Genomic DNA, 26,196 nt, shown 5'->3' on the forward strand with positions numbered 1-26,196 from the left:
CGTGATAAAGGGTTTTCACATTTACCTTTCACTGCTTTTGTCATTTGGGTCTGCTGACGTTGGCTCTTAAATTACAAACAATCGAGCTTTTTTCTGCCTCAAAGGTTTATTGAAAATATGTGCATTTGTTGATAGTCTGCATGAAAAAGCAATACAAATATAAACAATCAGGGGAGGCGGCAAAAGGAAGCCACTCCCATTTGCCGCCTCTTAAGTCAGTTGACATTCAAAATTCAGTTCGGCAGCCCCACAATTTAAAACCCCTCTTTCGAATAAATCCACACATGTCTGTTCCATCGGATAAAAGGGAAGCCGCGCCGGCCGTTGATGAGAATCCCGATGGCCTGACTATCGACTGCAGTCCGATCGAGCCGAGACGGCCCTTCGAGTACAGAAAGAACAGAATCCTTCCGGTCACAATGCACTGATGGCAGCACTGGCATTGGCAGGAAGAGGCCAAGAGCGGCTAAGTCGGAAAACCCGCTTCTAGCCCTTTTCGCATTCGGCTCTGAGCAAGACGACCTGTTCCGCACTCGAAATCCAAGCGTAAGCATCGGTACTTTAGATTTTCCCTATGGGAAGCACTTCTAAGAATATAACTTTCAATCATAATTACTGCGGTATTTAAGTGTTTTTTACCCACTATTCAGTAGGTTGTATTAGGTTACTAATTAACATAAACAACTTTGTCAGGCGTTCTATTTTGTATTAACAAAAATCTTAGTGATTTAGATACCACAGCACAATCCTTTTTTGTAGAAGCGATAAGAATGTGCATATTTTGGAGTATATATAAGTAATAAAAGGGAATTGTTCTCAATTCTCTTTGCAACTTGTATTAGCAAAACAAATAAGAGATGAAATGATCTAGATTATAAACGCATGGCTCATATTGCAATAACCCCCACAGTCGGACAACAACTTGAATCTGGCTGTGGCAAGTTGTCTGCGCTCCGCCCTGAATAACGTGTCCCTAAGGCAATCCTGCGACCCAACTGCGATGGCTCGATCTCCACAACAACAGCTTTTGCAGAAGCAACTTCAGAGGCAGCCTGCGATGTCCTTGCCCCAGGCGCACCCTTTGATGACCCAGCAGCAGCAAATGCAACACCAGATGCGGCTGCAAGTGCAACAGCAACAGCAGCAACGTCAGAAGCAGCAGCTGCAGCGGCATCTGCAACAGCAATATTGTTTCGGCCAGTTTTCACCCCAGATGGGAGTGGTGTACGACCCTCGACCTTGGCCCCCAGCTCTGGGTCAAGACCAGCGGCCATCGGACCCATATGGCAGCTACCAATTTTGGTACAGGCCACAGACAGTCAACGGCCCTCAAGTTGTGCCCGTCAATCGCGGCCTTCCTGGGATGATGCACCAGCCCTTCCAGCAACAGCCGAATGGAGCTTCAAACCAGGTATTTCTAAGTGTTAATAAAAACGCACAATACAAGTATGATAAACAATTTAAGTTACATTTCAACAACTATCCATTGCTATCCATTGAAGCAAACCATCAGATGCATTCTACATTTTTTGTTTAAAAACGCTTTTATAAATTCAATAAGGCAAACTCCATTTTGTATGATTTATTTTTTGGACAATACTTTCCATAGATATTTTAACAACTATTTTCATTTCAGCCCAGACCTGCTGCTAAACCTCTGGTCAGAAGTGCAACAAAGAGTCGGAGTCCCACCTTCAAAGACCAGGCTCCAACTCAACTTGCAAGAACCTTGGCCGGTGGCCGATCAAACTTCCGCTCGGAGCCCGGCTGCTTGAATCGAATCGACAGCCTCACCGAAAGTGGATCCAGGAGTCGGGACTCTGAGGAGGAAATGATCGCATTTCAGCGAATCGCTGCCAGAACTCTGCCCCCGGAAATCGAATCGAACAAAAAGCAGATGCAACTGCAAACAGAAAATAAGCTCCAGGAACCGATAACCAAGGAGGTAGAACTCGACGCAAGTTTGACGAGTGAAACCAGCAGTTTCTTCCAAAGACTTGCCGGATTTCTGCGCTCTCGCTCCTCAAAAAAGTCAAAAGACAAGTCATCGAAATATAAAAACCACGATGCCAGCGCTAAACCGTCAAAATTTTCCACAACGAAAAAACGAGGATTTTTTAAAAGATTTTTCGCGGAGGTGCGCGATCGTGATGTAGGTATCTGCGACCTGCGGTAGCCTAAATCCGTATGCAGCGTTCACTACCCCACAGGTTTGCCAATAAACAATGGAGACCAGGAGGAACTTCGCGAAGCGGAGGACTTCAAGGAACTGCGGAGAAGGCAGCAGAGGAACAAACTCGAGGATACGCACAGCAAACCAGCCACAAAGAAGATATAAACTACAATATGTGAACCAAAATTACAAAATTTTAAGTTCATTAAAGTTAAATATGGAATAAATTGTAGAATACAAGCCGCCATGAAACTGGTTTTAAGTCTTATATTCATTTTAAATTGAAAAAAAAGTAGAACCATTTTTGAAGTGATCCTTTTACAAAATATAGTTCTATATATTTGTTTTAGTTCATTTAAACCTTAAAACAAGAAGACAAAGAGCGTTGATAATTTGGTATGTTAGGTTTTTCTATTATTTTTGTATATTATATGATATTACTAACCGTGGGAAAATCCCTTGTTAATTTGTATAAATCTAATAAAAAAGGTAAAATGTTTATTCCAGAGTTAAGCCCCTCCTTTTCCAGATCCTTTTCCCACCAGTAAGTCGCTTCCACGCTAAATCCATTTGCATTCAGCAGAATCTTCTCAGTGCGGTGTCAAGTCACGTTGTTTCACAGCTCATCAGATCCGTCATAGAGAAATCCATTTTTCAAACTGGGAACCCATTGGGGCCACCCAGACAGACCAACTCGTTTGCACAGAGCGGTTTCATTTGATGACGCAAACCGTCGAAATCGATGCCGAGTCGATGACGGCGGCGGCTCATTAAACGACCATCAGGGCTTATTAATTTTGACATTTCAATGGCCATATATCATTATCAGTCAACAGGCCGTCAACGAGCCATCAATTCGTCAGTCAGTCAGTTACAGCATCAACACGAACCAAAATCGGACAAATTCCGACGATAAAAACGAGAATAGCAAATTGCGCAGTTTACAGGCTAATCAGCTCGTTACTGCATCGGTTACATGGTGCACACCCCCATCAGCACCCTCCGCCTAAATGATTTTCCACGGCGGTGTTCCAAAAACCATGGTGCTAAGCACTTTTGAATGCCGCTTTGGCAGGCTTAAAAATGGGTTAGACGAGGGTTGAACCGAAAGTTTATACCAAACTTAAATGGACTGAATGCAAATAATTGCTCATCTGCTTAATAGATTTCTATTTATAAACATAATATAAAGTACTTCAATTAATGTTTAATGCGCTGAAATAAAGTGATTTCTCTGATCAATCGATTTATTTTATGTTTCCAAACAATGAGAATATCTATTGCACCACCAAATGAATTGGCAGTCATAAAAAGAGTTGAGAAAGCACCAATCTCCCCTCGGACACGTAACTCCTCCAGTTCCACGGATACCTCTTTGCTCAATATCTGTTTTCTGTGTTCCGTAGTTGGCCAATTGCAAAGGGCGTGTCAGTGGTGTTTGCCTGTCATTAGTAACGGCCCAGAGCAGAAGGTGCGACGACAACCGCGCTCCAAAGTGCAACGCTTGATTGGAGCCCACGCACAGGTAGACGCATCTACTTATCACACAAAGGCCAAAACCGAATCGAATATACCGACGAAATAACGAAATAAGCGCAGAGCTTGATGCCTGAGAAGCGAATGGAAACGCGGGGAGTGGGGGCAGGGAAAACTTGTCGAATCGAATTTGTAGTCATCTACATAGAAAATAGTGGAAAATGGTACCGTCTCCGATCACAATTCCGCTTCCTTCCCATCGCTCACCTTCTCGAACCGACGATGTTGCGTTGACAGGCGAGCAAGCAATAAGTTTCAAATAGTGCCGACAGTTCCGTCGAAGTCCTCGCTCATGTCAAGCGGCTCAAGAGGACAGAGGACAGAGGAGAAGTGGGTGAGCCGGAGGAAGTGGCAGTGGGATTGGACAGGACGATGGAGACTCGAAACGGGCGAGGAGTAATCAAAGCGCTGCCAGTTTTCGCCTCGCCGCCAACCTCGTCCTCTCCGCCTCCATGAACATCAACTTTATTCGATTTCAATGCATTTCATTCCGTACACCAAGAAAAGCTAGATGGGGATAGGCTTAGTGGTGAAAAGCGTAAAATCAAATTGAAAAATTCTTTTCTTCCCTAGCCATGTGAAGTGAAAGGTCGAAATCAACTCCAAATCGGAGTACCATTCAGGGAAATCGAACCCTTATGCAATGAAACGAATATCGTAACCAAATGTTTTCAAGATTTTGAGGCCCAGAAAATAAACTTAAACTGTACAAGAGATATTGTAAGCAAAGGAGAATTACCTGGTTGATAAGGTAGTAAATGGGTTCAACATATTAAAATTATGGAACGAATTCCGTTTTCATGACAGTAAAAACAGTTTGTTTAAAAAAAGTGAGCACTCGTAGACAAGAACCGATTAAGATTCTGAAGTATGTTTAAGAGATTAGTATTGAATAAAAGACCAGACCGTTTATAAGAAAACGCTAAAAGGTTTTAGGATTTGAGGATTCCATTAAAATGTCCGAATAAATGAATGAAACCGAAATCAAATAAAATTAACATAGCGATCAAAACATTCAATCAGCCACACGTTCCGCACATCAGCAAAAGCAGCTCGAAATCAATGGACACTTAAAGTTGTTCTAGCCGCAGACACTGCACAGCCACTTTGAGGAAAAGCAGGGAGTTTTCCAGCCAATAAATTATTTACCATGTATAAATCAAGAAAGGAGCGAACACGAGCGGCGCACACGAAACTTGAAAACATGTTAAGGCCATTCAAGGATTTATTTCCAGAGTTCTTTCGCGAGTTCGAAGGAGAGTAAAATGGGGCAAGAACGGAGCGGAGTTTCTGTTCTGATTCGCTGAAGATGTTGCCACTTTTTGTTTTAATTTCCCCGAATATGTGTCAGGGATTGGATCGGGGATCGGGGGTAACCGTAGCCAGGTGCCAAGGTAGACATGCAGCAGAAATCCCAGCAACTTGGCTACCCAAACAACTTGCGCAACTTCACCGTCGACGATTTCTGCCGGAGTTGCAAGGCACTCGAGAAAGGTTCGCATGTCTGGCGGTCTAGAGTCTGCAGATTTCAAGTGCTTAACTTGGCGGAGGAGCACGGAGCTGGTTGCAGTTTAATAATTTAGTGTCGGGAGTGGAAGGTTCGGATTGCCAGCAGTTGCATTAACAGCAGCCCTTCCTTTCCTTTTGTTGTACTCCCGCTGAAACTGAGACTGCTGGCCTGAACTCAATAATTTGTATCTTAAACAGCATCTGATGCTGTGCCGTAGCTCATTTAAAGCTCTATATATAAAGTCGCCAAATGCGGCTTCCAAATTGGGGAGATTGCGGAAACACTTTATTAGACGATAATTGGATTGGGGCTGGGCGTAGAGGCTTACGGGTTTGTGGGGTTTATGGGGTTTATGGGGTGCGTTAAGCCGAGCGCAGAAAAACGGATTTGGTTGTGGAAAAAATGCTTCGAAAAGTTGTTCCTGAAGCTGTGAGCTGAAATTCAAACGGCCTGGGCTAGAAGTATAAGTTGTTTCAAAGGGCTTTTATTTCCTTTAATCTAGTTATTTATCCGAAATAGAAACATGTCTAAAGTTTGGTATTCTGATTTTGAGGTTATTGATATTGGCAGCTTATAAAAAATCTCAGCTCCCTAGAGACTTCTGGTGAATTTTAATTTTCTTACATTTTTCCTCTGCTTCACGCCTGAAAACTCGCTTAAATTCTGTTACTTATTTATTTTTGTCCTACAGCAAATGCTTAACTGAAGATTGCCCTGCTTGCAAGACGAGATTATTTTGAAAGGCTCAAACATGACTTCTCAGACCGACCCGAGCTTTGAACTTAATTATTTTTCTTGCCACCGCACCAAAAGTAAACTCCTGCAAGCCTGAAAAGCAGATGCCAGCTGAAAGCCTGGCGAATTTAAGATGGCCAGCCCTCAGAACAAGTTGCGACAGGTGTTAGAAAAAGGAGGTTCGGACAATGAAAAGACAGTTGCGAGGAAAGTGGCAAAAGGATCAGCTATGTGTGCAGAACGGGCAGGACGAGAAGGACGAGCAGGAGGTGAAGGAGGCAGACAAACACTGGCTCACCACCCGCTTCCCCACATTGTCTGAGTTCCCTTGGCACCTTGGAACTCCTCTCGACTCCACCGCACAACCTCTCCAGTCTGTCTGGCCGACGCTTTCAACTGTCGTTGACTTTCCACACACTTCTGCCGCTTTATTTGCTTTATTCCGTTTCATACTCGCTTTTCTCAACACCATTCAGCAGAAACCATTTTTGAATGCTTTATAATTTACTTAAAAAGTACGTCGACATCTCCGGCGTAATTCCCATTGTGCGAGTCCGTCTGGAACGCTTTTAGGCATTTGGAGCTCATGAAAGAACTCTCGGCATTCGCTATGCGGTGAGTGTGTGTGTGAGTGTGTGTGTGTGCCTCAGATTAGCAGGCTTATTAAGGTCTCGAGTGTGTGTGCACTTTACGACGATTTAGATTGGGACCTGAGCATCTGTTATATTTATGACAACTCTATTGGGGCCAAGCTGATTGCCTTCTATTCAGAGCAAATGTTGTTCCGCTGAAAGCCTTTGCATGGAAGTTGATGCACTTTCCGGTTGTGAAACCATAAAATATTTTACGTAGTTTACTACTAGGGCTCAGGTTCGGTATCAGCCACACTTCCAAATGGATTTCTAATAAAAGTGCTGAGAAAGACACTTTGGGTGTTTCAAAGCCCTAAAACTAGATTCACGGATGATGGAATGAGTGATCCGGAGCCATAATCGCTAATGGGTTACAGCTATTGAAGAACTATTTCCCTTTCCCCTTTTGAACTGGAAATCTCCTTCAAAATGATATTATTTTCATATACTTATCGGTTTTTTAAACAGAACCCGTTATCGAAAACTTATTTAACGCGTTGGCAGTAGGGTAATGCAGAATAGGGAAAATTCAGGGGCTTTGGAGCTAAACGTGTAAAGTTGAGGGACTTACGGCAAGCAGAAGTTGAAAGATTTGACACGCTCATCCAATAAAAAATCCAGGAGCGGTGTGGAAGAGGGGAGCTGTCTGCTAATCCACTTTAACAATTCTCCTGCTGTTTCCACACAAATCGCACACACAAAGCACCTAAACGCAGTCAGGTAAGACTGGCTGCTCCTGATGTTTTTTCTCACTGATTGTTACACACTAAAATCGAATTAAACTTGCCGTTGCACTCGCTCTTTTTTGTTTGCCGCACTTGCCACACGTTGCACAATAACTTTCCCTGTAACTTTTACTTTGTTTGCAGCCCAGTACCGGCAAAAATACCAAAACCTGCGAAAAGTACAAAATTCTCAACTTTTCATGCTGGTCAAGAAGCTGAGCGCGAAAAGGATTTTTTAATAAGAAACGCGAGACGCGAAAAAGTTATCCTTTGCCGGAATTGTGGGCTTCTGGACCCACTTTCTCTGTGTTGTATTTATTGTGTTTATTTGTTGTATTGTCCCTGGCTGGGATTTGTGTATCAAAGGAAAGTCGTTAAAAGTTTCGGCTTTGTTTTTAATAGCACTTCCTGTTTAGCCGCCAATTATTGCGTCTTCCGTCCTTTTGTATTGAATAAAAAATGGCTTAATTATTTTTATCAGCTAAAACAATTATACATTAGCATTAACATTTTAGAAATGGCTTAAATGGTTTTCTTCGCTGTTGATACTATTTAAAAGTTTATTAAAACATCAAGAAATCTGTGGTATTTGCTATTATTATAATTTTTTTTTTATTTGTAAATAATGTGAACATAAAGTTAAAAAATTTGCAAGTTTTTAAAGGCTTTCTAGTATTTAACCTTGCAAACAAAATAATTTTTATGTTTCATTAAACCAGCAGACTTTTTTAAATCCCTATTTATTCCGAATGTATAACTTAAGATTTAGAAAAAAAAAACAAAGTTTGTTTGTCGTAAATAACAGACAACTGAACATATTTCTTTTCATTTGGAGAGCCGAAACTTTTAAAATATTTTTTAGTTAGTTTAGTTTAATTCATCCTTGTTGCATTCGCACAACACCAAAAGCCAAGCGGAGACCACAATCACACAGACACACACCGCAGGAGCACTCGGCCACTGGTATTGGTGCTTTGTGAAAAGCCCAGTACATTTGAATTTTCCTCTACCGTAAGCACAACCCGACGCTGAGAAAATCACTTGAAAACTGTTCGGCCGCGTTCGCATCGTTCGCCGGCCGCCGGCGCCTGCATCATGCAACCCACGGCAACAATGTTGCATCAACATGCGGCAGGGGAACTGGCTTGAGTGGAAATGGGGCTGGCTTCAAGGGGAAGCTCAATGGTCGGATGTCAAACAAGTTTGAGGGAGTTCGTGGCGGGGAGCTAGCCAATCCGAACAACTTTCCCCTCCGGAGTGGCAAGTGTTGCCCAACATAATGTTGCAATTGTCTTGGATGCTTTTGTCAGCTCAACATGTGGCATAAGACTTCCTGGCTTTTTAAACTTATTTAGTGACCACCTTTTGTAAAGCCAAAAGAGAAACAATTTGTTAGAACCTGAATTCTGCCCAACATTATTGGAAACAAATTTGGGTTAAATAAGTTGAAAATTTTTTGTAATGGAAAATCAAAAGGAAGTTACAGCGTTTTTTTGAGCAACGTTTCTGATGAATGTTTACGAACTTGTATAAAATGAAGTTTAAGAGCTTTGCACCGACAACTTTTGCGGCAAAACATTTTATATCTTGTCAACATATTGCCTGTAAACATTTTAGAGACTCAACTGATGACTGGAACTTAGGAACTTGTGCGGACAACAAAATTTAAGCTCAACATAAGGCGGAAACATTTGCGGAAAACACTTACAACACTTGCCTGTAAAGCAGAAGCTAAGTTAAACTTAAAACATGTCGAACATGATGCATCTTAATTCCGTATATGTATTTATAATATTCTGCTTTTGTTGACCAAAGTGAAAAATAACTTGTGTGTTCTTCAGCATAGCTTTTATTAACCTCTTAAAGAAAATTTGCGAATTAATTAAATTTGATGTTTGTTTAGGAATTTGTTGAAATTCAAAGATAAAATTCCACTTGAATCCGGGAATCAGGTCCTTTTTGCTTAAAATATTTCCTAATAATTTCAAAGAACTTATGTGGCTACAACATTGAGGCTTATTCCACACACAACATTTGGAAACATAACAACTAACTCTATAAGAAATCGAAAACATTTGAAGAGCAACATCTTGTGATATTTGTTTGGAAACTTTGGCGAATAACGAAGTTAAGTTTTAGCATTATGTAGCAAACATTTTTGAGAAATATTTAGAAACTTTAGTGGCTACAACTTATGTAGAAGCTTTGCTTAGATAAAAACAGTTCACCAACATTTGTTGCGAAACAATGTTTCAAGCGGCAACACATAATTATATTTTAAGCAAGTTTTAGCGGAATTTTCTATGGTATTTGTAACACTTTGTAAAGCAAAATTAATTAAACAAATTGTTGACAAATACTGACACCAATGTCTAGCACATCTTAGACTTTCAAATTGTAATTGTTGTTTAATTAAACTATATATTTACTAAGCCCATATATGTAGTTATCAAAATAATAATTAAAATAATAATTACCAACGTGCTTGAAACATAAACCGTTTCCAGTTTTTATAAAAAAATTTAATGTTTAACTAGGTATACATATGTATGTATGTATAAACACTTATTCGTGTCGTTAGAATATTAAAACAACTTACCAAACAAATTTAAGTTTTGGCAAAAAATTCAACCATTTTGTGCAATTTTACCGGTAGAGGTGCTATTTTGATGTCACAGTTTTAATGCACAACGATTTTCTAACAGAAATGTTAAATTTTCAGCCGCTGCTCTAATAACATAACGGAATGTTGCCTTGTTACGCATTTCTGTTAGAAACCGATGCCCTGAACCTAGGTGGAAAAACACGGCGAGCTGCGGCACACACCCGGGTAGGTGGAAACACATCTGCGGCCAGAGATGATTTCAATGAAATAATAATTGAAGTTTAATTATCGATACTACCGTTTGTGAGCCCCATGTTTTCCCATCTTTAGGTCTCGCTCTTTCCTGTCGAAAACGCCGTTGAAGGCGTAGTGTTTTTTTGGTCCGCGAGAAAATCTCCAAACATCAAAAATGGTAGGTGCCCAAAGTCCGAAATATTGTAAGCTCATATCGCAGGGCGCCGCCCCGAAGCATCCTGTGCAGCTATTTAAAATGTCCGGTTCGTGAAAGTGGAGTCAAAAGGTGCGGACGTGACGGACAGTTACCTGTGCTTATACATATGTATGTATGTCCCGTACAAATAGTGCAGGCATGCATGTGTGTGTGCCTGGTGGTGAAATGCAAGACAAAGACTAGAAGTGACGTATGCAGTTTGCTATTGAAATTTCGCAAGAATGTAAGGCTGCAGGGTGAAAGTTGTGAAATGCCCAAGGGACGGCCACATCTAATTATAATTCGCGATGCTGCGGTCCGAGTGTATGAGTGAGTGAGTGATGTGATTTTCTGTAAATAGGCGACGCAAGTGGTTTTCTGTTCTTATCTAACCTCAAAGTCCGTGGCACGACCTCCGAGTATATGTGTGTGTCGACGCCATTTTTAATAAGCACACATCTGTACAAGCGGCCCGAACTCTCGATCTAATACATAACGATGCCCTATTTTCGCAGGTCAACTTCACCGTCGACGAAATCCGTGGCCTCATGGACAAGAAGCGGAACATCCGCAACATGTCCGTGATCGCCCACGTTGACCACGGCAAGTCCACCCTGACCGATTCGCTCGTGTCCAAGGCTGGTATCATTGCTGGAGCAAAGGCCGGAGAGACCCGTTTCACGGACACTCGCAAGGACGAGCAGGAGCGCTGCATCACCATCAAGTCGACGTAAGACAACCACGCCTTCGTTCGTCTTTGTCAACTATCTAATCCGCCGTTCTTTCCCATTCCAGTGCCATCTCCATGTACTTCGAGGTGGAGGAGAAGGATCTGGTGTTCATCACCCATCCCGACCAGCGCGAGAAGGAGTGCAAGGGTTTCTTGATCAACCTGATCGACTCCCCCGGTCACGTTGATTTCTCCTCGGAGGTGACCGCCGCTCTCCGTGTGACCGACGGTGCCCTCGTTGTTGTGGACTGCGTCTCCGGCGTGTGCGTCCAGACCGAGACCGTGCTGCGTCAGGCTATTGCCGAGCGCATCAAGCCCATCCTGTTCATGAACAAGATGGACCGCGCCCTGCTGGAGCTGCAGCTGGATGCTGAGGAACTCTACCAGACTTTCCAGCGCATCGTGGAGAACGTGAACGTCATCATCGCCACCTACAACGATGACGGAGGCCCAATGGGTGAAGTGCGCGTGGACCCCTCCAAGGGATCCGTTGGTTTCGGTTCCGGCCTGCACGGTTGGGCCTTCACCCTCAAGCAGTTCTCCGAGATGTACTCCGAGAAGTTCAAGATCGACGTGGTGAAGCTAATGAACCGGTGAGTGATCTCTGATTTTAAGTTTTAGCTAGGAGTCTATGCTTCTAGCACAACACGTGTGGCGCTGAGCGGGCGTCATCTTGGAGGTTTGCTCCCCAGGGGGTGAGCTTCTTTAGAGTCGCGCGTGGTGAAGGCGTCACAAGTGCTACAAAAATAGAAGCAGAGTAAACCGTAGGAAGCTGTTGAAACGCTGCCTCGGGACCGCTTTCCTAATGTCCTAACGAGTCATGCTAAGGCAGTCACCTCACACTATTTTTATTGTCCCTGAGATGTATTTATTATGGCATATAAGTAAATCCATTGCAAATAATTTAAAGCTTTAATAGATTTGTCAAATATTAAGTGCTTTAAAATACATCTTGTAGGAAAGGAGCAAATGACTTTGGTTGCATTATATAATCAATAAAGAATAATATTAATAATTATTGACAAAAGTGGAAATCAAAGATTAAACTTGCAAGATTATGATTGCGTTAAAAAGAAACGATAAGAAATACTCTTTAAGTTTGCTTTGAAGGTTAAGATAGGTTAGCTTTCTTCATTTGGAAAACCAGCACTTGAACCATTAAAACTAACCCAAAATGCCTTTTCTGCTTGTTCACAGTCTGTGGGGAGAGAACTTCTTCAACGCCAAGACCAAGAAATGGCAGAAGCAGAAGGAGGCCGACAACAAGCGTTCTTTCTGCATGTACATCCTGGATCCCATCTACAAGGTGTTCGATGCCATCATGAACTACAAGAAGGAGGAGATCGGTACTCTGCTCGAGAAGATCGGAGTGACCCTTAAGCACGAGGACAAGGACAAGGATGGCAAGGCTCTGCTGAAGACCGTGATGCGCACCTGGCTGCCCGCCGGTGAGGCTCTGCTTCAGATGATTGCCATCCACCTGCCGTCGCCGGTGGTTGCCCAGAAGTACCGTATGGAGATGCTGTACGAGGGTCCCCATGACGATGAGGCCGCCCTGGCCGTTAAGTCTTGCGACCCCGAGGGTCCTCTCATGATGTACATTTCCAAGATGGTGCCGACTTCCGACAAGGGTCGTTTCTATGCTTTCGGACGTGTGTTCGCCGGCAAGGTCGCCACCGGTCAGAAGTGCCGCATCATGGGCCCCAACTACACCCCTGGCAAGAAGGAGGATCTGTACGAGAAGGCCATCCAGCGTACCATCCTGATGATGGGTCGCTACGTCGAGGCCATCGAGGATGTGCCCTCTGGCAACATTTGCGGTCTGGTCGGTGTCGATCAGTTCTTGGTGAAGACCGGTACCATCACCACCTTCAAGGATGCCCACAACATGAAGGTATGTAGCGTAAAAGTTACAAACCATTTAAAATGATATTAACTTTTAACTGGTTCGTTTCTGACTTGATTTCTTACGAATTTCCTTCCCGATTGCAGGTCATGAAGTTCTCCGTGTCCCCTGTGGTGCGCGTTGCTGTGGAGCCCAAGAACCCCGCCGATCTGCCCAAGCTGGTGGAGGGTCTGAAGCGTCTGGCCAAGTCCGATCCTATGGTGCAGTGCATCATTGAGGAGTCTGGCGAGCACATCATTGCCGGTGCCGGTGAGCTGCATTTGGAGATCTGTCTGAAGGATCTGGAGGAGGACCACGCCTGCATCCCCCTGAAGAAGTCCGACCCCGTGGTGTCCTACCGTGAGACCGTGTCGGAGGAGTCCGACCAGATGTGTCTGTCCAAGTCTCCCAACAAGCACAACCGTCTGCTGATGAAGGCTTTGCCCATGCCCGACGGTCTGCCCGAGGACATCGACAACGGCGAAGTGAGCTCCAAGGACGAGTTCAAGGCCCGTGCCCGTTACCTGTCGGAGAAGTACGACTACGATGTCACCGAGGCCCGTAAGATCTGGTGCTTCGGCCCCGACGGAACCGGACCCAACTTCATCCTCGACTGCACCAAGTCTGTGCAGTACCTCAACGAAATCAAGGACTCCGTGGTCGCTGGTTTCCAGTGGGCCTCCAAGGAGGGTATCCTCGCCGACGAAAACTTGCGCGGTGTCCGTTTCAACATCTACGATGTGACGCTGCACGCTGATGCCATCCATCGTGGAGGTGGCCAGATCATTCCAACCACTCGTCGTTGCCTGTACGCCGCCGCCATCACCGCCAAGCCGCGTCTGATGGAGCCCGTCTACCTGTGCGAAATCCAGTGCCCCGAGGTTGCTGTTGGAGGCATCTACGGCGTGCTTAACAGGCGTCGTGGCCACGTGTTTGAGGAGAACCAGGTTGTAGGCACCCCCATGTTCGTGGTGAAGGCTTATCTGCCCGTCAACGAGTCGTTCGGTTTCACCGCCGATCTGCGTTCCAACACTGGCGGACAGGCCTTCCCTCAGTGCGTCTTCGATCACTGGCAGGTGCTGCCCGGCGACCCGAGCGAGCCCTCCAGCAAGCCCTACGCCATCGTCCAGGATACGCGCAAACGCAAGGGTCTCAAGGAAGGTCTGCCCGATCTGTCCCAGTACTTGGACAAATTGTAAGCCACCACCACTCACCACCCAATCCCCCACACAACAACATCCATGTGCAGCTGGCTGAGAGGGAGGAACATAGAACAAAGTGGAGCGACCGAAACGAACATCTAATTTCGGCAAGGCACCTAGAACAACGTCTGCGGCCGCTGTTAGTGTTTTAAATCAAATAAAAACACAAACCATTAAAGAAATTTTGATGATTATTAATTGTATAACAGAAAAACACAACAACATAATAAATCAAGTAAATGATTAAATGCTTAAGTTTCTATAAAAAAAAATTACTAAATGGTCGGACGAAAATAGTTTTCGTAGAATTTTTTATTCTATAATTGCTGCCTTTTTGTGTATGTTTTTTTTTTAGATCTCGATTGTTGGTTTATTTTCAACAAATCAATTAAAATTTATAACAAGCCGTTTGCTGAAAGGGAACCAAAATTACATTTTGGTATTAGAGTTTCAAACCGTCGGAGGTTTGAGACCTGGCTACACAATCACGACATTCATTTTAATGAAACATCGATAGCCCATTGTATATCCTGAAATATTGGGGACTCCCGAACCTTTATTTTGACTAACTATTTATTTTAAATCAAATATGTTTTTTGCCTCAAAAAAAGCCAATAAAACCTTAGAAGGGCAAATGTGATAAGCTTGAGATCATTATTGAAAATAACGTTAACCAGTGAAGTATTTTTTAATTTTAATGCATGACGTATTTTGTTTTAAACGGAAACCCAAACGACGTTAAAGATTTTGCGTTATCATGTCAAACCATAAAAACTAATGTTGAGTAATTTATCGTGGTTGATATTTGAAAAACAAAAATCATCCAACAACCGGTTTTCGGCAGTCCCACTGATTTTTGGTGGCGTGGGACGATATCGATACAATATGTTGATACATTTCTGACATCGCTAGATTTGCGAACGTTGCTCTGTCAGGTCATAAACAAAAGGTCGGTGCGTTCGCTCAGTCATTTTTTGTATTGTAGCGCAGAGTCGAAAAACGGTGAAGAACGCAAAGAAGGTTCGCCTGTGTGCAAACTCATAAGATAATTGCAAAATGCGAGTGTTCTCGGAAATTGCCCCGCATGTGTTTCTATCATAAGCCCAAACGGCCGTTACGGTTGCTTTTTATGTCGCCGCGGCGTCTGTCATTACAAATGACACCCCCTCGCTCTTTCCCTGTGGCTGTCTCTGTCGCTCCTTCGCCCCCGCTTGAGATGAATCTATTTTTAGCTGCGTTTCCAATTGGAAGACTTTTGATTTGACCTTTTGCTGTGCCGAAAGTTAAAGCTCTAACTGTAATTAGCAGGCAGAGCCGAAAAAGTCAGTTCATACGCGAGTGTGGGTGTATGTGTCTGCATATGAAAAAATCGATGCCAGACTCCCTGCAAAAACTTCATTCAGAAAGGAACGGAAAGGAAAGCGAGAGAAAGGAGAGTAGAAGAAGAAGAAGCCAAGCATCGACGCCGACAGCAGTAAATTTTACAGCTAGACAAAGTGGCCGTTTTTGCGTGTGTGGGTGGTTATAACGGTAACTGTAATCCATAGACAGTCGCCGATAATACCGGAAATGAATTTTGCCCGTATTAGAAACTTAAATATTGCAAACTTTTATTATTATCGCTGCACGCATCCGTTGGAATCATATTTTTCAGGCCAACCCAGTTGCAGTTGCAAAAAGTTTTTTGTTTAGCCCAAGGCAAAAAAACGTGTTTATATATAGCCTCACAAGGAGTGTGCGTGTGTGTGTGCATGTTTGTAGGGGGAGGTGGGCGATATCTCAAACTGTGTTGTGAATGCGCCTGACTCGAACTCATACTCATACTAAAACTCAAACTCCTCTCAGCGGGAACCTAAAGTGTATAGAAAATATGAATGAAGATAAGGCAGAGTGCGAATAGTGCGCTTCTACTCCCACACTCACCTCTCTCGCTTTGTTGTTGCTCCTCATACCCCCCACCCTGCCACTCACATTCCCCGAATTCTCTCTTCTAGATGAGATGCGAAAAATCAATGCACAAAAATCTCTTGTTGAACCGTTTTTAATTGCCCAGAGTGCGCGTGTGTTTACTTTTTTTTGTGTAAATCCGAAATTAATGTAAGCGATTTTTAAATCAGGACAAAGACAGACAACGGGTGAACTAAAATAGAAGGGAACAAAAAGTATGGCAAAAATCAAAAAAGTTTTATTGTACAGACACATTTTTACATGCCAAAAATGTGGTCATAGAACTGGAGTTAAAAATAAAACAAATTACAGGTATTGGGTTTCGGTCTTTATCATAATCGATAAAAACTTAAAAGTAAGGAGTAAATGTCAGCAGTCAGTTTTTTCTCTACACTTCTAATAACTTTTTAAATGCCCTTATTGGACTTTAAGTTAAATATACATCTTTAAGTGTAAACGCCAAAACCTATCAGGTAGATATAAAAACTAAAACAAAGTATTATTTTGCACAGGTCAAAACACAAATTCAATAACCAAAAATATGCATACATACATACATATACATAAGTCGCGACAAAATTATATATGACGTTATACCGCTACTTAAATCGGACAGAAGGCTTAACGTGGGACACGGCCATTTAGTATATGTATTATAAAACATATAGCGTGTTCAATGATTATGAGAACTTATCTGAAAACTGTATACACACATAACTTCCCTGCCATCGTGGGCTCCATTCCGAGACGGAGATCAACCTTGACAGGTTGCCTGCCTTGCATTAGCAAAAAGTTTATCCTGCCCAGTCAGTTTCAATTTCCGCTCACACGCTTTCGACCTAATCGGAAAATATCAATATCCACCGGCGGAACTTTCCCTGTTCGCATTCAAATCGCACGGCAGACTAATGGTCTCCTAATTGGAAATCACGCCAGCTAAATCAATATTCATTATTTATTAATAGCGACTTACGGCGGCTTTCGCACCGAAAACCTCTGACCCATCACTCCCCCATTTTTCCTTCTTTGCAGCCTCGACGTTCCGATGACGAATTTAATGACCTGAAATCAGAGAAGCAAGAGCAGCGAGGGAAGTCGTGGAAAACCGCCAATCACTTTCACACATTGCATAGATGAAAATTGAAACAGCCGACAACAAAGCAACGTCAGCAGCGACGCTGACTGAGGCAGCGACTTCGACGTCAGTGGGCGCTTTGATTACATTTTCATAATCGACGAAACATCCGAAATCCACAGAGCAGGTCTCCCGTCGATGGTTTCAATGAGAATCGCATAATGGCAGCGGCACCTGAATCGTGTGGAGCACGCGATTCCAACGAACCGGAGAGCGAGGGGGCGTTCGATCCGGAGGCGGGGCGGTCCCAGGTGGCGATGACGGACTCCCAGCCCGCATTGGATTCCCTGGAGGCGGAGACGGAGGCAGAGGCGGAGGCGGAGGCAGACCCAGATGCAGATGCTGCCGCGGCTGGAGCTGACCAACAAAAGCAAAAGTATGTCGCAACTTTTTGTTCAACGAAATTCAATTGTTAATCCCCAATAATAGTCCCCTGATGGAACACAGAGCAAGAATGGAGAATTGGTCATCTAAAGGGAACAAAGGGTCTTTCACCGAAATCTTTTAATATTTATTTAAATACACTTTCGAGAAATATATATACATATACGTGTCCAACTTCTGTACAATATTATGGTTCACAATTGGATATTTGTGAAGTACCAAATCAGTGCATTTCAAAAATAAATACAATACAACTTTAAAAGTTATTATGCTATGCTTAAAGAAAAAAATTATTTCCGATCCAGGGTAGTGTAGTTAAAATGTAGTATGTGTAGTAAAAATGTAGTAATGAGTATTTTCAATTTTGTGTTCTTTTGAAGCATCGATGAGCAACTGCAGCTTCAGTCGCTGGAGCCCATCTCCTTGGATGATATACCTGAGCCCATCAAAGTCCTCGACGAGATTATTTCGGAGTTCGAGGAGGCCGCAACCAAGCCAGTGGCCTTGCACAGCAGCAGTGGCGAAAATCAATCTGAGGACGATGGCTACATGAGCCTGAGTCGCAAAAAGTGAGTGTAAAATTAATATTTGATGATTGAAATTCCTACACTACTCGTCGGCATAATTTTTTAAATTTAATGGTTTTTTAAATTTGTTGCATATTTTTAACCTTTTATGTACAACTAATACATATAAACTTAAAAATTCGTAAACCAAATTTTTAAAGTGGAATTTAACAACTTATAAATGGTCCATATATGTAATTATGGCTACTAGGGTATATAAAATCATAAAAAAAAAGGCTTTTTCTGGTATAACTCATTATTTTTTTATTTTTAAAATCAGTATGTGTGTACTATATTATGTTATTAAATCCATAGAGGATCAAGTTTAAAATGAACATAGAAAAAACAAATCTAGTTCTTCTTTTGCCCAAATGAACAATTTTTATAAATTGTCCATGAACAGAATCTTTTCTTAAGTTAAAAGTTTGCAAACCGTAAATCAGTTAAACCATCTGTTTTTGCCACATGAAATGTTTAAGTTTCCAACCTGTCTTGCAATCAACCATGTGAGTCACCACAGTCCAATTACCACTCCACACCACCTCTGCTGCCACTGCTAACCAATTTTCAACTTTGACTTCGCAGCATGTCCAAAAAGGATTCCGAAGATGTGCCACAAACACCCAGTACCGACACCGTGCCCGAGGGAAGTTTCAACGAGGTGGATGGCACGGCTGAGAATCTAACCAAATTATCTGAGGTGGAGCACGGACAGGAAGCGACGACTCCTCTCATCCAGACAACGCTGGTGAGTTTGGGGACGCCCCGCTGCAAGCTCTCCAGCTAATGGGAAACCAATTAACTCACCGCACAACCACCTCTCTCATCCCGCTCCTGCAGCCAAAGGCCCGGGGTTCCAGCTCGACTCCGGCCACCAACTCGAACTACTCGAGTCTGCCGTGTTGCGGGGCTAGGGCATCGAATTTGGGCGGAGCTTCCGGTGGGAATTCCTCAAGTGGGCTGGCAGCCATTCGGCACCCGGGCAGCTGCAACGGTGGCCGCAACGCACTGGGCATCGACATCAGTGCCGTGCACAACGCTGTGCTCCGTGGCAACCTGGCCAAGCTGCCGGAGCCCTTCGTCAACGAACATCCGGTGACCATCTACCCGGGCCCATCCTCTAAGACGGCTGGCGGGGAGGGGGCCCGTGGCAAACGGCTGCTCAGCTCGGTGGAGAAGCACAAGGAGGTGTGCCACATGCTCAATCCGCATTCCAGTAGCTCGACCTCCTCGTCCGGTTCGCAGCACACGTCCAGCGGGGAGGCCTCGCCGGCTGCTTCCCACGTCAACGTGGCGACCTCGAAGTCGGCTGGCAGGGACGATGACTACTCGGAGGACTCGCTGGAGGAGTCCACCATCTCCACGGACCTCACGCCCGTCAAGCAAAACGGGGTCGCCTGGGAAATCCACTTCAAGAGCAACAAGAAGAAGTCCAACTCCAAAAAAACGTCGGGTGCTGCGTCCAAAAAGGTAACTTTACCGATCGGTGTTTCATTGAGAATTTGGACTTGAGCATTCTCCTACATCTCAACTTTGTTCTGCAGCAGCAACAGCGTGCCAACAACTTGGACGACTTCAACAACAGCTTCGTATACAACGAGCACAGCATGCTGGGCAAGGGAACCTTCATTATTCGCCGCTCCACTGCCAAGAAACCGCCGCGAGCTGCTGACGTCTTTTGTATACCAAAGCCGCCACGTCCCTCGTTGGCCGAGAGAGCAGGGTCCGCATCCAAAGTGGGAGCTGGCGCGATCAGCAATGAGTTCTACACGAGCGACAGCGAGCAGAGCGACGCCGCTCCACTGCCGCCGCCGCCGGCAGCCTCCGAGATGAACTTTGTTTACAAAGAATGCGAGGCCAATGCGGCGCATACACGCCGCGGACTGGAAATGGCTGCTGCACACCGGGCTGCCCTTTCGCTGGACATCGCCGAGGCTCCGGACCAACTGGGCCACTGCAAGCCGGTGAAGAGCAAGACCGCAATGCTAACCGAGAAGCGCCTGAGCGCCGAGTCCATGCCGGACAACACCTCCAGCAGCGAGGAGTTTGATGAGGCGCGTCTCAACGGTAACGGGAGCTACGAGCTGTACACCTACAACGGCAGCGGTAAGTGGTCCACGTACTGATGGTGCGACTATGCAGATAAAGAGTGCACCTCTTGACTATTCAGAATGTAAAAGAAAAACCCTTAATATCAACTCTTGTTTTCCTTGAATGTAGATCAACGAGTTTCAAACGCCACCACCCCACACACCGATCTGGCGCCAACTCTGGAGGAGGATGAGGAGCTGTCCGACTTTAGCTATGGGTGTGCTCCTCTCACGCAAATCGAGCACAACATTAGCGCTCTGTTGCGTGGAGAAATGCCCATCGTGGGTCAACCGGCTGGCTGCAATGGAGGCGGGTCCGCCGGAGCCGCTGCGACGGCTGCCGAGCTGCACGCCAAGCGGGTGCTGGAGTTCAGGCCAGGCGTTCACAAGTCCGAGAGTGCCAAGGAGATGCTGCTGTCGCAGATGCCCGGCCTGGGCCCTCTCCCACCGTCGCCGCCGAGCTCCAATCCGGATTTGTTTGACTACGATGCCCCACTGCCGCCATCGCCAGTGGAGCCGCGCAAACAGCTAGAGCTTCCCGCAGTGGCGTCGACCGGTGCCCCGCCACCGAACCGCGGCACCACCGTGGTGGAGGTGCATGCCACCGCCTCCGGAGCAGCGGTGCACAGCAGCAACAGCCACACGCGCCGGAGTCGCGACAATGTCGCCGCCGTGCGCCACTTCACCGACGAGCTGCCGCCTCCACCGGCGCCTGCCCACCAGTCGGCCAGCTTCGTGGAGGGCCTGCCCGGGCCGCCCATGGTGCCCCCGCATCGAGCCACTGGAGGCCATTCGGCCAACACCATGAAGTCTTGGAGCATCGACTCGCAGTACCGGAAGAGGTCGCCCAAGCTATTTGGCCACTACAGCAGCGGGGGCAGTGGGATCACCACTCCCACCGGTCTGGGCCCGATGCCCCCGCTGCCGCCACCCCCTCTCGATGGAATGGCGGGCGGGTCTGGGTCCTATCAACGGCGGTATATTAATTATGGCACCAAGCGCAGCCTGAAGCAGTCCCCGCGCGAGGAGCACCGCCTGCAAACCTCATGTAGTCTTCCTGAAACGCCAATCTTTGCCAGAGGGTGAGTTCTAACCTACGGGAAAGTTACCCACTAATAATTATCAATTCTCTGCAGCTGTGACATACCACGTACGCCATATCGACGCCAAAACGAGCCACTGCCGGTGGTCAGCGGGTCGCGCACCGCGCCCAGATCTAGCACATCGAACAGCATTAACATGGGCACTTCCATTTTGGGGATTGGAGGTAAGTCACTTTTAGGTTTCGGGGAAGACTGCTTGGAACACAAAAGGGCTTAATAATTTATCCAGGGATTTCCGGGTAGTTTCGGTTGTATATCCATAGCATCACTAGGCCGCGGGTCAATATACCCATGATTTCTCATGATTTGTACGAGGAACAAGTTTAAAAAGAACTTAGATTGATCTTTTATATTCTGTACAAGACAATTCTATCTCCTTGTTTTAAATGTAATATCGGAAACTATAAAATAACTTCATGTAGTCAAAGCTCCTTTCTACACATTTAAAAGCCAGTCTATCTCCGAATTCTCAGATTCTCGGTATTATTTTCATTTGGAAATGAGTAGCATTTCGGGTCACCGGAAAAGCTCATTAGTAATCTGCCTAGTTAAAATAAATCTGTAATATTAATTTTGTTATTATTCTTATTAGCCGGCAACTATGGTACGGCTCAAATTTGCCGTCAGCGCTCCATTAATCATGCGTTGGCCTCCAACGAGATGCTTCGTATGACGGGTGCACCGGCTCGCGGCTGGTATCCCAAGCAACGAGGCATGCGTCCGGTCTCCACCGAGAACATCGACCGCCTGGCGTCCGTGCGAGTGTGGGACAATCCGGCGGGCATGTCCGGAACCGGACAGTCCCGCAAGCCACTTACGCTGCCACCAAATCTTACGCCTTCCTTTTTAAACAAATCTCCTCGTGAGGCCCTGCGGCGAGTGACCAGTTTGCTGATAACCAAAAAGAGTAAGTTGGTGTGCAGCAATCGGATCTTGTAATAAATTGACTATTCTATTCCCAACAGAGAACAGCAAGGATCGAAAACATAAGGCATATTGCGATCAACTCATGGATGATAGCAACAGCAAGCACGCCTATGAATTCGAGACCGGTAAAAAAAGATACATTTCTTATTACTTATCAATGGAGATAATTGCTTATTAAATACCTTTTTTTCAGGCTCTACCAAGCGGAAAGATACCAATCGCAAGGATAACGGTGCCTCGGCAGCAGCCACCAATTCCAAACCCAAAAAGAAGGGCCTATTCAAATCCCTTTGGAAACGCACGAAAACCGCCTCGTTGGATCAGTAGAGAGTTCTCGCCGGCAAGCCTAAGCACTGCCCCAAATTTCATGTACACCGTAAGCGTATAATAGCATCGAAGATGATAATAGACCTGCACTTACACTCACGATTTTCGGGTCGCAAGTTGAGAGTTAACCTTTGCACCCACCCACCCACTCATCTGCTCATCCGATCAGCAAATCTTTCTCACGCTCGTGTTCGTTCACCTTGAAGACAATTGAAGCAATTTTATATACACATCGCATCGTATATTGGTCATAAAGTAATGAAAAACTGAATAATTCAAATGCACAAAAGCCGTGAATCGTAAAGACTGAAAATGAAAAAAGCGTAAAACAAAGAAAATTTAACCGAAATCGAAAATGTTATGAACGACAATGAAATTAACTGGACACATGCAAACAATATTCCACTCTCGCAAAAAAAAAAAAAACAATGCAGTTGTATGGATCGCACGGCAATATTATAATGTTCTTGTGTGTGAGCGGTCTCCCCCGACCTTGAATTTGCCAAACGAAAATAATGCAATTATTCCAAGGCCGTACAGCCAAAACCTAACCGAATGCACGCAACATTGAGCGCAGAAAGAAATTTACAACTTTTACAAGCACTGAATTTATATATACGTATATAGATATGAGCGCTATATATATAGTTTGGACTATAACTGAACCGTTTAGGGTTCTAGGCAACATTACTTACTTTATGATGATGTTTAATTCTTAAAGCACTTTTTGTGTAGCTGAGATCTAGGTTTGGGTTATTGGACAATTTATTTTCTATTTTTTGGAGTACGTCAAGGGACTTAGAGCCGCTGGATTATGGGCATAGTGCAATTTGAGAGGAGGTATAGTTAATTAAAACATATATCTCAGGTCTCTTTTAGCGAATATCCGTTGCGTTGCCCCTCCAGTCATCCCCAGATAACTCAATTTAAAACTAGTCGCAGTAATAAACAAGAATCTAAACTCTCTAATAATGTATTACATTTTCAAAAACTGAAAAAGAATGAAGTTAAGCCCTCCACATTTCAAAGAATGTTTGATAATAAAACGAATTCGAAATTGATAACAAATCAATATTATCTTACAATGCATAATGAATGCTCAAGACAATTTTACCAGAGAGCATTTCTCAAATTTTGAGCGCTAAAATAGTTGGAAGTCGAAGGAAAACTGCAATGTAAAACAACAAAACTGTAAACGTTTACTAGTCATTAAATATAAAAAACAACAGAAAAAATTATATATATGAAAGATAACATATTTTTTATTAACACTCACTGAGGCGCCAAGAATAACAAATTTGGCAGCGTTTTATGAGCAGGAGCTGGCCCCCAAGAACAAGTTGAAAGTATTATTAACGAATTATATTATATGCTATAGCAAGTTGGTATTTATTATAATTAATGATATATGTACAATTATTTGAATTAACATTATTGAATATATTTTTTAGAAAAGTAGCATGAAACAAAATAAAATTTAAAAAAACCAATAATCCATGGCCCTTGTATACTTTTCAGATAGATATCAATTTAAAATTGGATCCTTTGGTATAGGCGAAACTTAAATGGTTATTGAACACAAAATTATAAAATATTAAAATCCACATTTTAGGAGTACTGGGAATAAAAACTAAATAAAAAGATAACTTTTAACATTCGAGAACTGGATATAATTATTTCTTTTTCAAGTAAACTGCCAATAACATAATATTTACTCAATTATAATATATATTTTCAATAATCTTTAAACAGACACTCACACATACTGGAAAGGTATTTAACTGAAAAAATGTTATGTATTTCTGTGAAAGTCCTGGGATACCATTTAGACATTATCCAATTCATATGACAAATTACAATAAAAAAAACGAACAAATGATCTAAAAAAGTTACACCATTAGCATACAGACACAGACGGCAAAAAAAAATATTATATATAATTTTTTAGCAAGAAAAAGCAAATTTTTAATATAAAAATTAAACAATTGTATATGAGGGTAAACCAAATGGAATAAAAAGAAGAATATTGAAATAATTTTGAAAAATATTTTTCTTGTGTTTTAATGAAACGGTACACAATATTATCCAAAGCGCAGTACCAGTCCAAACCTCATTGAGTAAAGACGTGCTATCGGCAGAACTTCGCGAGTACCATCAGTTACAAAAACAAAGTTCTACCAATTTTGGCAAAAACAAACAAGTGCGTAAAGAAGATTTCAAAAAAACCCAAGAACAACTATCACAGCAAAACCGCTACAAAAGTGCTCTGTGCAACGGGCGACAGCCCAAGCACAATAACAATGAATCGACCACCTGATCTAGATTACCCTGCACTGGGTAATAAAACAACAACTCTTGACCCGAAGTTCCTCATAATCTCCAGAACAGATAACGAGACTTTTGAAAAAGTTTCGATATTCATAATAAAAAGAGTTATTGAATTCACCTGCGGCGGAGAAATTGAAACATGCACTAAAACCAGAAACGGAACCCTATTAGTTAAAACCAAAAGTTCAGCACAGGCAGTAAAACTGCTAAAACTCTCCAATTTCCACAACTTCACTGTAAAAGTCACTATACATGAAATTTTAAACTCCTCGAAAGGAGTAATATACTCAAATGAACTACGGCATGTAGACGAAGCTGATATATTAAACGAGCTTAAGCTTCAAAGGGTCAACAATGTTGAAAAAATCTTCATCAAAAAGAACAACATTCTCCAAGAGTCTGGACTCGTAATTGTCACCTTCTCTTCAACGTTTCTCCCGGATACCATAATGATAGGATGGGAAAGAATAAGAGTTCGTCCACATATTCCACGCCCATTAAAATGCCGCAACTGCCTCAGGTTTGGACACCCCACGAAAGCCTGCAGGACCCCCACCAAAGCCTGCAGCAACTGCTCAGGAGAAGTACACACGCCAGACGACACTGAATGCGACAAACCCAAGTTTTGCATAAACTGCAAAAACGACATTAACAACGAATACAACCACAGTCCCCTAGATAAAACATGCCCAGCCTTCATTAAACAAAAAGAAATAATAACAATTAAAACACTACAAAAAGTCGACTACAAAACCGCCACAAAAATCTATCACACGCGCCACACCCACCAATCTACCCCGTACTCCAAGATAGCATCCTCCGAAAAACCTACAATCACAGAAAACCAAGCTCCAAAGACTGCCAGCACCGAAGGCACCAACACTAACACCAACCGTGAAATAAGGAACTACAACGACATTATCAATCCACTACCCAGCACTTCGTCCAAACTCATCAAGCAAACAACAAACCCCGGCATCGAACATATGGATACTGAAACCTCCGCAGAAGTCACCGCTACCCGCTCTAAAAATACAACCCTTGAATCCGATCGTAAGCTTAGAAGCCAAACTAAAGATAAATCAAATGTAATTTCCAAACCCTCCCTCAAGGCTAAAGACAAATCTGACAAATCTAAGCCCATAAACACATCAAAATTAGCAAACGAATTAAGCAAATTAGCCAATCGCAATAGCTCTGAAGAAGAGCTTTAAATAGTTTTCTTT

The 26,196-nt window shown here is 43.6% G+C and overlaps 4 protein-coding genes across 19 annotated transcripts in view; 3 read left to right on the top strand and 1 right to left on the bottom strand.

Moving 5' to 3' along the window:
• LOC108094378 (protein madd-4) overlaps nucleotides 1-8,345 on the bottom strand; it is a 61,538-nt gene extending 53,193 nt beyond the window's left edge. For 3 of the 12 annotated variants that reach the window (XM_017194937.2, XM_017194926.2, XM_017194938.1), the window contains exons 1-2: nucleotides 8,254-8,339; nucleotides 7,158-7,481 (exon numbers count right to left, since the gene is read on the bottom strand). The gene's annotated coding sequence lies outside the window, so the exon portion shown is untranslated. Of the gene's footprint in view, nucleotides 1-7,157; nucleotides 7,658-8,253 lie in introns of all 12 variants that reach the window. The other 9 variants (XM_017194933.2, XM_017194932.2, XM_017194931.2 and 6 more) reach the window with 9 other exon arrangements.
• On the top strand, nucleotides 218-2,418 carry LOC108094379 (adenylate cyclase, terminal-differentiation specific-like). 2 transcript variants are annotated; one of them, XM_017194939.2, is made up of 4 exons: nucleotides 218-546; nucleotides 911-1,411; nucleotides 1,637-2,156; nucleotides 2,211-2,418. In XM_017194939.2, exons 2-4 carry the CDS (start codon nucleotides 1,001-1,003, stop codon nucleotides 2,336-2,338), a joined length of 1,059 nt encoding a protein of 352 aa, XP_017050428.1. In that variant the 5' UTR covers nucleotides 218-546; nucleotides 911-1,000; the 3' UTR covers nucleotides 2,339-2,418. The 2 variants fall into 2 exon arrangements, with proteins under 2 accessions (XP_017050428.1, XP_017050429.1); XM_017194940.2 differs by having other exon boundaries at nucleotides 219-546; nucleotides 1,637-2,152.
• Nucleotides 8,346-10,204: 1,859 nt separating the features above from the next.
• On the top strand, nucleotides 10,205-14,411 carry LOC108094381 (eukaryotic translation elongation factor 2). Its single transcript, XM_017194943.1, has 5 exons — nucleotides 10,205-10,328; nucleotides 10,862-11,076; nucleotides 11,142-11,669; nucleotides 12,274-12,970; nucleotides 13,069-14,411. Exons 1-5 carry the CDS (start codon nucleotides 10,326-10,328, stop codon nucleotides 14,158-14,160), a joined length of 2,535 nt encoding a protein of 844 aa, XP_017050432.1. The 5' UTR covers nucleotides 10,205-10,325; the 3' UTR covers nucleotides 14,161-14,411.
• Nucleotides 14,412-15,060: 649 nt separating this feature from the next.
• Nucleotides 15,061-24,677, top strand: LOC108094387. 4 transcript variants are annotated; one of them, XM_017194950.2, is made up of 11 exons: nucleotides 15,061-15,112; nucleotides 17,143-17,621; nucleotides 18,010-18,198; nucleotides 18,781-18,943; nucleotides 19,036-19,665; nucleotides 19,740-20,301; nucleotides 20,416-21,367; nucleotides 21,422-21,552; nucleotides 21,981-22,295; nucleotides 22,354-22,440; nucleotides 22,509-24,677. In XM_017194950.2, exons 2-11 carry the CDS (start codon nucleotides 17,407-17,409, stop codon nucleotides 22,640-22,642), a joined length of 3,378 nt encoding a protein of 1,125 aa, XP_017050439.1. In that variant the 5' UTR covers nucleotides 15,061-15,112; nucleotides 17,143-17,406; the 3' UTR covers nucleotides 22,643-24,677. The 4 variants fall into 4 exon arrangements, with proteins under 4 accessions (XP_017050439.1, XP_017050438.1, XP_043064558.1 ...); XM_017194949.2 differs by having other exon boundaries at nucleotides 15,112-15,183; XM_043208623.1 differs by lacking the exon at nucleotides 15,061-15,112 and adding an exon at nucleotides 15,507-15,693 and having other exon boundaries at nucleotides 19,743-20,301.
• Nucleotides 24,678-26,196: the final 1,519 nt, after the last annotated feature.

The sequence above is a fragment of the Drosophila ficusphila genome, unplaced genomic scaffold, assembly GCF_018152265.1.
Source record: "Drosophila ficusphila isolate 14025-0441.05 unplaced genomic scaffold, ASM1815226v1 contig_607, whole genome shotgun sequence".
NCBI classification, from domain to species: Eukaryota; Metazoa; Arthropoda; class Insecta; order Diptera; family Drosophilidae; genus Drosophila; species Drosophila ficusphila.